The sequence below is a fragment of the Oncorhynchus tshawytscha genome, linkage group LG03 (assembly GCF_018296145.1).
Source record: "Oncorhynchus tshawytscha isolate Ot180627B linkage group LG03, Otsh_v2.0, whole genome shotgun sequence".
NCBI classification, from domain to species: Eukaryota; Metazoa; Chordata; class Actinopteri; order Salmoniformes; family Salmonidae; genus Oncorhynchus; species Oncorhynchus tshawytscha.
Genome location: NC_056431.1, coordinates 20712480 through 20723874, shown reverse-complemented (window position 1 = coordinate 20723874; position 11395 = coordinate 20712480). Strand labels below are relative to the sequence as shown.

Below are 11395 nucleotides of genomic sequence, written 5' to 3'. Positions count from 1 at the left end.
ACTGCACACCTTCATTAAAGTTAATTAAATGAACCAAGAGAATGTTGTTAATTTGAACATCCAGATATATTTTCACATTTTAAGAAATATTACACTGTTTAATGCATTCGTGTCTGTGGAGGCAAATGTAACCAACCCCCACTCCTCTAACCTTTGCAGGTAAACCGTTCAAAAAGAGATACTTGAATAATTGAAGGATCAGAGAGTGGTTGATCTTGCGTCAGGAAAAGCGTCTTGTCGTCACCTGAAAGTTTAAGTTTGACACTAAAAGCTAAGTTTTTGTAATTACACATACTTGACCAGGTTAAGTAGCAAGATAGCAAATAACTCCTTCAACTTTTCTGAAGAGCAAAATGAGCTATTCAAGATGACGTCTTCTTTGTATCGAACTTGAGTGAAAACTCTTGAGTGGGAAAACAGTGCAAGTTGGTGACACACCCAAACATAGAATAGGCTACAATATTACTGGATAAAAATAAATATTTTTATCATGATTGGTTCTCAGTCGTATTAATCACAGTCATTACAATTCACATTCAAGACAACCTGGTTGTCAGGGAGACTACTTGTAGAACACCAGATAAGAGAACATGACAATGTAGCCAGGGTCGTGAGACGGATTGGGGTCCTGTCCACTGTAAAGGCCAAAGTAGAGCAGAGTATTGGCTTCAATCCCACTCATGTCCAGCTGAGAAAGACAATAAATAACAATTCAAGGAGAAACACTATAGTAAATCAAACAGCCCCAATACTGTAATATCTATGGATTACAAATGAAGCCTGTGGTAATTAAATGAAGTGTTCATGAACATGATGTGTGTATCAAATGAATAAAATGTAACTGAAGCTTTGGAAAGAGAGGGTCATGTGTGCCTTTCCAAGGACTCATGAGTGACCAAGTGCTGTACTCATCTAATAGGCTAGTTTCATGAAGGGCGCTTCACTGCAAACTAATGGACACAAATGCCTACTATATCAAAAAAATATATAATTTGAATGCTTAACCTTTCCGTCAAAAACCCTGCAGTTTATGTGATAGAAGATGAGCAAAACTGTTGTCTTGAATCTCTTTCAAAGTCAGAAATAGCAGCTAAAACACCAAAAAAAGGCTTGCAAATTTACAAAGACTATGTGTTATGGTCTTGTTTACGTGGTGAAGGAATGCCTCTTTAGTATGAATTTGAAGGTGGCAACATTGTACATTGTTACATCATCATGTCATAGTTCAATATCATTCCAGTATGAGGTGAGGATGAAAGAACCATAGAAATAGAATGATTCAATTAGATAGATCTAATGATAAATTATTTTTATATGGAAAGGACGTATAAAGCCATTTTTCGTTTACAAGCCATCGTCACGTTCGAGGGATGCACACGCATCCCCACACCAAAAAGCTCTGTAGCAGGATAGCCAACGCTAAAATCAGGACTAGAGGTCAATCGGAATGGCCGATCACTTAGGGCCGATTTCAAGTTTTCATAACAATTGGTAATTACAATGGCCGATTACATTGCACTCCACGAGGAGACAGCGTGGCAGGCTGACTACCTGTTACATGACTGCAGCAAGGAGCCAAGGTAAGTTGCTAACTAGCATTAAACCTATCTTATAAAAAAAAAACATCTTTACATAATCACTAGTTAACTACACATGGTTGATGATATTACTAGTTTATCTAGCTTGTCCCGCATTGCATATAATCGATGCAGAGCCTGTAAATTTATCATCAAATCACAGCCTACTTCGCCAAACGGGTGATGATTTTACAAGCGCATTCTCGAAAAAAGCACTGTCGTTGCACGAATGTGTACCTAACCATAAACATCAACGCCTTTCTTGAAAACAATACACAAGTATATATTTTTAAACCTGCATATTTAATTAATATTGTCTGCTAACATGAATGTCTTTTATCTAGGGAAATTGTGTCACTTCTCTTGCGTTCTGTGCAAGCAGAGTCAGGGTATATGCAGCAGTTTGGGCCGTCTGGCTCATTGCGAACTGTGTGAAGACCATTTCTTCCTAACAAAGACCATAATTAATTTGCCAGAATTGTACATAATTATGAGAGAACATTGAAGGTTGTGCAATGTAACAGCAATATTTAGACTTATGGATGCCACCCGTTAGATAAAATACGGAACGGTTCCGTATTTCACTGAAAGAATAAACATTTTGTTTTCGAAATGATAATTTCCGGATTTGACCATATTAATGACCTAAGGCTCATATTTCTGTGTGTTATTATATTATAATTAAGTCTATGATTTGATAGAGCAGTCTGACTGAGCGGTGGTAGGCACCAGCAGGCTCGTAAGCATTCATTCAAACAGAACTTGCATTTTCCAGCAGCTCTTCGCTGTGCTTCAAGCATTGCGCTGTTTATGACTTCAAGCCTATCAACTCCCGAGATTAGGCTGGCAATACTACAGTGCCTATAAGAACATCCAATAGTCAAAGGTATATGAAATACAAATGGTAGAGAGAGATGTAGTCATCTAATTTCTATAATAACTACAACCTAAAACTTCTTACCTGGGAATATTGAAGACTCGTGTTAAAAGGAACCACCAGCATTCATATGTTCTCATGTTCTGAGCAAGGAACTTAAACGTTAGCTTTTTTACATGGCACATATTGCACTTTTACTTTCTTCTCCAACACTTTGTTTTTGCATTATTTAAACCAAATTGAACATGTTTCATTATTTATTTGAGACTAAATAGATTTTATTGATGTATTAAGTTAAAATAAAAGTGTTCCTTCAGTACTGTTGTAATTATTACAAATATATATAAAAATCGTCTGATTAATCGGCATTGGCTTTTTTTGGTCCTCCAATAATCGGTATCGGCATTGAAAATATAATAATCGGTTGACCACTAGTCAGGACCCAGACAAACTTAACAGTAACTGAGTGATGACCGTGAAAACATGCAAGACTGATGGCTATAGCTATGTTCAACAAGTACATTATTCTTCCGGCTTTAACTAGCTCTATTTGTGATTTAATCAATCCTCTGATGACATCTGTGATGTTGCAGACGATAACCATCCGATTACGTGTTTGTTAACTTGTATGAGCTGCATTTGAAGTTGCATGCGATCGTATCCACCGCTAGCTAAACAGGTCTCTGATGACGAACCGCAAAGGCAATTATTCATGACGCGGTCTGGTGATAGTTCTATACCTGTGTGGTGATGTCAAACCTCCAGGGGTTGACCTGTAGCCCATCACACCAGCCTCCACGGCCGTACAGCCAAGTGCCATGCTCGTTGGGCACCGCCCCCTCTCCCACCCGCATGGCACACCCCAGGGCTGAACCTGGAGAGTAAAACCACACCAGAAAACAGTCAAGACAATGGGATGGTTAAAGAACACTGCATTAAAAACATGGTAAATGCAGTATAATTCATTTGGAATGGAATGCATGACAAAAGACCCACACAAACAAGAATAGGGACACAAGCAGGCAAATGCCCTAGGACAGGGGTCAGCAACAGGCAGCTTGCAGGCCAAATTCACCTGAAAGGGATTTAATTTGGCCCCCAAAAATACATTTTTACTAATAATTTGTACAAATTATAATTTTTGTTCTTGGGCAAAAAACACAAATTTCCAGGAATTTAGCTAATTCCTTTAATTTAGGAAATCTGTTCCCAAGTATTCCTGTGAATACATAAAGAGACCTATGTGACCGTGTCTCAATGTAATCAAGGTATGAAATGATTATGGTATTGTGAAATACAATATCTACTTGGGCTTACTTACGGTGTAAAAACAATAATGTTCCACCTCCCCCAGCCCATCCAGTTAGAAGAAAAATCATCCCGCGGTTCAATTTAATTGCCCTCAGAGGAATACAACCTCATGCTAATATAACTATGGCCCAGACTAAGGGAAGATTATATGAATCTGCATGACCAAACTCTAACGTTAGTCATTTCTCACCTGCCGAGTCAAAAATACGGGTGTTATTGAATGCTCCGTTGACGAGGAAGTGGTGTGATGTCACACAGAACTCGCAGCAGCCGTTATCGTCGCTCCCGTGGCCTGTGATTACGGCATACAACTCCACCTAAGACACAATATGGTACATAAGATGACTGATTACAATAATAACATGATTTGTAAAGCAGCTGTTTACCCACATTATGGCCAAAGCACTAACTAAAACAAAGGCATATTAAAAAAAATTAAGAACATGCAGTATATGACAATTACCCTTTATTATGAGTGAATGTAAACAGAAGTAATATCAATTCTGCATCATACCTTTTTTGTTGAGTCTGGAACAGTGAATTTGATTGGTTGGTATCTCTTGTTGTATTCCTTGTCAAAGGTGCCTCCACTGTACAATGACATCAGCTTAAAGGGGTAAAGCTTGTCTGAGTGATTGGCTGTAACAAGAGCAAAATCTAGGTTTAACATCTGTTTGAAGAGTTCATTCTGTTACTTATTACCATATAAGAATACTGTCACGTTCTGTGTTTTCCTTGTTTTAGTGTTGGTCAGGACGTGAGCTGGGTGGGCATTCTATGTTGTGAGTCTAGTTTGTCTATTTCTATGTTTGGCTTGATATGGTTCTCAATCAGAGGCAGGTGTTAGTCATTGTCTCTGATTGGGAACCATATTTAGGTAGCCTGTTTTGTGTTGGGTTTTGTGGGTGGTTGTTTCCTGTCTTTGTGTTCTCTGCACCAGATAGGACTGTTTCGGTTTTGCCACATTTTGTTATTGTGTTCATGTTTAGGTTTTCTTATTAAAAAAACATGAACTCTGACCACGCTGCATTTTGGTCCTCCTCTCCTTCGACGGAAGAAAGCCGTTACAAATACAGCATGATACTGTAATGATACAGTCTTTAGACAGTATTGCATTCGTGCAGTGAGAAAAATCTGATACTGGAGTACTTTTTTTCCATGACTACTCTGTTGTGACCGAGACTCATAGGGGGTTGTCCTTTGCCAGGACAACTTTCCAGCAACAATTTGCAAACATCCTGTTATTTTCTATAGCACTCCACTTTGCTTAGGATGGAAGTGCATATCTTTTTCTACACATGAAGAAAGAGGGATGAAATGGTCTAAATTGCTCAAGAAGAGTGATTTCTGTCCATTGCTTTGTCACTAGTAGAACTGTACACAACAGGATGGCATACCCACCTATTGGAAACCTGTTTAATGTTGGGGGTTTTTAAGCGAAAGAGTCAGTCCTATTGCCTAAACATCACTTAGCATTTTTTTTTATACTGTAAAAGAATATACAGATATTTTAGAGAAGAATTCTGATACACAATGAACAGTAAAATACTAATTAAAAAGTATGAATGAATGTCTTATGACAGTGTTATGTAGGTGTTATTATTTGTATTTTTTTTTTAAATTTAACTAGGCAAGTCACTTAGGAACTAATTCTTATTTACAATGACAACCTACCCCGGCCAAACCCTAACAAAGACGACGCTGGGCCAATTGTGTGCTGCCCTATGGGACTCCCAATCACAGCCGGTTGTGATACAGCCTGGAATCAAACCAGGGTCTATAGTGACGCCTCTAGCACTTAGATGCCTTAGGATTCCCGAGTGGCGCAGCGGTCTAACCCCTGTGACCGTGTTATGAAGGCATTATAACTTACTTGAGTGATTTGTGTGGCTGAATCTCAGACTCAGAGACACCACCCAGGGCATGGCCCAAGGCACAGTCTTCATGGTGAAGGTACATCTCCCATTGTCCAACAGAGGCACCAGAGGAGAAACATCAGTGAGCCAGCGCCCAATGCCTCTGGAGGAGGAACATTAACATCGTTAAAAGAATTTGCAGGAGCGTTTCTTTAAGCCAAAGGGGATCGCTTTGAAGTGGTAAAGGCCATAGGCACAGAGGTAAAAGGCCCAGTGGAGTCAAAAACGGGATTTTCCTATGTTTTATATATACTAAACAAAAATATAAACGCAACAGTGTTGGTCCCATGTTTCATGAGCTCAAATAAAAAGATCCCAGAATTGTTCTATACGCACAAAAATGTATTTCTCTAAAGTTTTGTTCACAAATTTGTTTACATTTCTCCTTTGCCAAGATAATCCATCCACCTGACTGGTGTGGCATATCAATAACCTTGTGCTGGGAATAATAAAAGGCCACTAAAATGTGCAGTTTTGTCACACAACGCCACAGACGTAAAGCAGGCAATTGGCATGCTGACTGCAGGAATGTCCACCAGAGAATTGAAGGTTAATTTCTTTACCATAAGCCGCCTCCAACTTCGTTTTAGAGAATTTGGCAGTACGTCTGTCTGTAATTAAGTATTTCTGTCTGTAATTATAAATTCATTCTGATTGGCTGGGTCTGGCTCCCCAGTGGGTGGGCCTGGCTCCCAAGTGGGTGGGTCCCAGGCCCACCCATGGCTGCACCCCTGCCCAGTCATGTGAAATCCATAGAATAGGGCATAATGAATTTATTTCAATTGACTGATTTCCTTATATGAACTGTAACTCAAAAATGATTGCATGTTGCGTTTATATTTTTGTTCATTGGCAAGAAAAGGTATGTGAACCCTTTGGAATTACCTGGATTTTGGCATAAATTGGTCATCAAATTTGTTCTGATCTTCATCTTAGTCACACAGTGTGCTTAAACTAATAACACACAAATGAATGTATGTTTCTTGTCTATATTGAATACATCATTTAAACATTCACAGTGTAGGTTGGAAAAAGTATATGAACCCCAGACTAATGACTTCTCCAAAAGTTAATTGGGGTCAGCTAACCTGGAGTCCAATCAATGAGACAATATTGGAGATGTTGGTTAGAGCTGCCTTGCCCTATAAAAAAAAACTCACAAAATTTGAGTTTGCTATTCACAAGAAGCATTGCCTGATGTGAACCATGCCTCAAACAAAAGATATCTCAGAAGACTTAAGATTAAGAATTGTTGACTTGCATAAAGCTGGAAAGTGTCACAAAAGTATCTCAAAAAGCCTAAAAGTATATAAATGGGGAAAGTTCAGCACTGTTGCTACTCTCCCTAGGACTGGCCGTCCTACAAAGATGACTGCAAGAGCACAGCGCAGAATGTCTGACCTCAGTTTGAGTGAGATGCTGTGGCATGACCTCAAGAGAGCAGTTCACACCAGACATCCCAAGAATATTGCTGAACTGGAACAGTTTTGTAAAGAGGAATGGTCCAGAATTCCTCCTGACCGTTGTGCTGGTCTTTTAAAAAAAAAAAAAATTTTTTTTAACCTTTATTTTACTAGGCAAGTCAGTTAAGAACAAATTCTTATTTTCAATGATGGCCTAGGAACAGTGGGTTAACTGCCTGTTCAAGGGCAGAACGACAGATTCTGTACCTTGTCAGCTCGGGATTGGAACTTGCAACCTTTCGGTTACTAGTCCAATGCTCTAACCACTAGGCTACCCTGCCACCCCGCAACTACAGAAAACGTTTGGTTGAGGTTATTGCTGAGGGTCAACCAGTTAAGAAGGGTCAACCAGTTATTAAATCCAAGGGTTCACATACTTTCCCTACCCTGCACTGTGAATGTTTACACTATGTTTTCAATAAAGACATGGAAATGTATAATTTTTGGTGTGTTATTAGTTTAAGCAGACTGTGTTAGTCTATTGTTGTGACCTAGATGAAGATCAAATTGTATGACCAATGCAAAAATCCAGGTATTACCGATTAATCAGACGATTTTTATATATATATATTTGTAATAATTACAACAATACTGAAGGAACACTTATTTTAACTTAATATTCTTGAGTGATCTTAGCAAATGTCAAAATGCATTTTGGGGACTCTTGTCACATGGTATCCATGTCAAGTGATAACAAATGCACACTATACCTGCGGAAGGCTGTTATCCAGCGCCCCATCTCCATGTTGCAGTGGGGACTGAAATGGTCACAGCACACAAACAGCTGCACAGTGTGGTCCCAGTGGGCGCAGGAGTCATCCCTCTCGCTGGGACAGGACAGAGACGCGTCCAGCTCCAGCATGTCAAAATCCAACATGTCTACCGACACAGTGAAATGGAAAAGTCAATATTCCGATCCCCTTTAAATACCTATCAAATTATATTCAAAGCTGATGCATTTATTGTCGACTTAGTGTATGGCTCGACCATAAATGCTGAGTGTACAAAACATTAAGAACACCTTCCTAATATTAAGTTGCACCCCTTTTGCCATCAGAACAGCATCAATTTGTTGGGGCATTGACTCTACAAGGTATCGAAAGCATTCCACAGGGGTTCTGGCTCATGTTGACTACAATGCTTCCCATAGTTGTGTCAAGTTGGCTGGATGTCCTTTGGGTGGTGGACCATTTTGATAAACACAGGAATATGTTGAGCGTGAAAAACCCATTGCAGTTCTTGACACACTCAAACCGGTGTGCTTGGCACCTACCATACCCTGCTCAAAGGCACTTAAATCTTTTGTTTTGCCCATTCACCGTCTCAATGGCACTCATACACAATCCATGTGTCAATTTTCTCAAGGCTTAAAAATCATTATTTAACCTGTCTCCCCCTTCATCTACACTGACTGAAGTGGATTTAAAAAGTGACATCAATAAGGGACCATTGCTTTCCCCTGGATTAACATGGTCAGTCTGTCATGGAAAGAGCAGGTGTTCCTAATGTTTTGTACACTCAGTGTATGTGCAAATGACCTGGTGGAGATACAATGAGGTCTCTTTACCAGAAGGCAGGTTCACAGTGGCTACTGCTCCACTCTGTCCTTGCATCTGGACCTTCTCAAACACAGGGACCACCCAGGCTGGGTCATGGAGTCTAGTCTGAAGCCCTTCATAGAAATCAAACCTAGGAGGGAACGGATACAGTTACTAAATATATGAAAATATTTATCCTTCTTCACATACTCCTGACATATGAATTCCTGATGTCTTCAGTATACTGACATATGAATTCCTGATGTCTTCAGTTTGCTGTAATAAACTGGGGAATCCATAGTGTGCTTACTGCTTACCACTGGGCCTGCCAGTTGATAAACTTAAAGGAGGGGTAGAGGAACCAGCCCATCTCAGACAGTGCCCCCTGCTGGTCAATGCCAATGAAGAAGTTTGGAGAGGGGGTACTCTGAAAGGACACGTTCACCATGTGCCCATAACTACAAAACATAGAACAGAATATAAACATCAATTTATTCACTTTATTTGGTCCAATATTCATTAATGGTTGAGAATTTGACAATCAACAAGTGTAAAATAACATACACAGTACGTTCTATTGACCATTGCACGCATATCTCATCAGGTCAGGAGTCGATAGATCATTTCCATGAGTAATCCGTCTAAGACTACTGAGAGAACAAAATTATCCGTAGAGGAAGCATGGCTTCCAGTGAGTTAAGTGAGGAAAGCAACTTGACCTAACACTGTATGAGTCAGTCAGTGTTAGTTACCTAAGGGCCTGGGCTACCGAGGGCTCGCAATGCACCATGGCAGCAGGTATGCCTAGTGGCGTAGAACATTCGTCTCCCACACAGTTCATATCCTGGATCGGGTTTCCAGGACCTGCATGGACAAGGACACCCGTGGCATTGGACTTGGCCATGTTCTTCACCTGGGGACGGAAACTAACAATGTCAACGTGTTCCTTCATGTCCAGTTCAGGCACATGGAAAGTCTGTTTATGGGCAACTGTATAACAACTCTTCTGTTAAACCTGGAAAATGGCAGTTAAATGTTTCACACATCTCTCCACCAATCCCTCTCCCTGTCTCATAACTGACCTTGGTGAAAAAGGAGCAGTTGCCCTCGGAAACCCAGGCAACAGCACCTGCAGCAGAGGGGGCGGGCTCACATCCATTGCCTGCATCAATCAACTGGTGTTTCATCTGGCTCCAGGAGACCATCAGCCAATCGTATCGCGCATCAAGTCTCTTGACAATCACCGGCATATTCCACCCTGTATGTAATTAACATTTCAATAAATACATCACTTCCATAAGATGGACATAGAAAACAATAAATGCATGGCCCATCTGTCATTAAATAACTGATGACACCCTGAGAACTCTGAACTATAATATGTTCATCCAGGATAGAATAATAATAGTCAAAAACAAAAGTTAAATGGACCACAAACAGTTGGGATCTAAATGCAAGGGAAAATGAAACTTCCACTGGTGCTTTGATGAGTGCACCTGTCCTACAGTGCATAGAGACTATTCCCTACCTGTAGATGTAAAAACTGCCTGAGAAAGGCCACAGTTGTGTCCGGAACAACCCCAAGAGTACAGTACACTGGGAATCCAGTTCCCCAAACAAAATACAGGAACAGGGGAGAAGTGCAATCTGGACAAAACCTCTTTCTTTCTGTTGAACAGAAACACAAAGGGAATGTTGTAATATGTCAGTTCAGTCCAATGACCTGTCTCCTCTATATTAACAAGCAACAGTAAACATTTGTGTTGCTACCTATGCGGTGCTACACGAAGGACTTGATCTCTCATCCATAAGGCATCGTTGACAGAGCTGTCATCAAGAGACACGAAGAGGACTTGGGTGCTATCGGGTAGGTTCTGGACCAAGTCGGTTAATGACGACTCGGAGTTCCACAGGCTCTCCAAAAAGGCAGACTTGTTGGTAAAAGCATGAATTATCAATGGCCCTTTCAATCCTGCAAGTGGCGGGTAAACGAATTCTCCATCAAGGGTTACCACTTTGAAAGCTGGAGCTGTGTTACCTGGCTCCAATACCGCGACTTGTTGAGGAGTTATTTTGGATCTGAAGTTGATGGTGCTATGCGCAAATGTAGATGGTGAGAATTCAAGCTCGTCGTAGTCTAAATTATGAGTTGACTTCATCCCTCTCATTTTCGCTGTTGCATCAATTTGAATGGCATGTAGGCCTAACGTTACTGTTAAGCAGCACAGCACCAAAGTTGATGATAACCAAGCCATATGTTCGTCCCACAACGGTGGCGATATGTCGATAATTTTCTAAATCAATTTGCACACAGCAGTATCTTGGGTCATTGCTGTTTAAATGCAAAATATGTATTTTTATTATTTATTTTTTAATTAAACTGACAGCATTGAGCCAGGAGTTGACAGATTGTACAATAACGAGTACTTCCTTGTTTATTCCAAGGGATGTATGAAGTGGGCGCGTTTACTTGTACGGTGGCCCATAAATGCTAAAAAGTCTTAGACGCAAGGAGTATTACTGTATGTGTGCTTGTTTCAAGGATTTCACTGTACACGCACACACGTTCTGTCTCTTTCTTGCTCTCTCTCTCTCTCTCTCTCTCTCTCACACACACACACCTGCTTTCTCACTCACTCTGACACATCGCACTCTTTCTCAGTTGAACAGAAGCAACAGTGGTTTACCCCTTCAGAAATAAAACACAAAGACA

The 11395-nt window shown here is 40.4% G+C and overlaps 1 protein-coding gene across 1 annotated transcript; it reads right to left on the bottom strand.

Moving 5' to 3' along the window:
• Positions 1-465: 465 nt before the first annotated feature.
• si:dkey-256h2.1 (uncharacterized protein LOC337520 homolog) lies at positions 466-11146 on the bottom strand. The gene is made up of 12 exons (XM_024396134.2): positions 10453-11146; positions 10211-10350; positions 9765-9940; positions 9435-9595; positions 9000-9140; positions 8712-8833; positions 7855-8023; positions 5639-5784; positions 4280-4404; positions 3956-4082; positions 3195-3328; positions 466-688 (listed from the first exon to the last, which is right to left on the bottom strand). The coding sequence occupies exons 1-12, from the start codon at positions 10935-10937 to the stop codon at positions 563-565; spliced, it is 2052 nt and encodes a 683-aa protein (XP_024251902.1). The 5' UTR covers positions 10938-11146; the 3' UTR covers positions 466-562.
• Between the last annotated feature and the right edge of the window lie 249 nt (positions 11147-11395).

Coding starts and splice junctions, on each gene's coding strand:
- si:dkey-256h2.1 (XM_024396134.2), bottom strand. CDS start 10,937: ATGGCTTGGTTATCATCAACTTTGGTGCTGTGCTGCTTAACAGTAACG. Junction 10,351..10,452: donor CTTCGTGTAGCACCGCATAG/GTAGCAACACAA, acceptor TCTGTTCAACAG/AAAGAAAGAGGTTTTGTCCA. Junction 9,941..10,210: donor GGCAGTTTTTACATCTACAG/GTAGGGAATAGT, acceptor AATTACATACAG/GGTGGAATATGCCGGTGATT.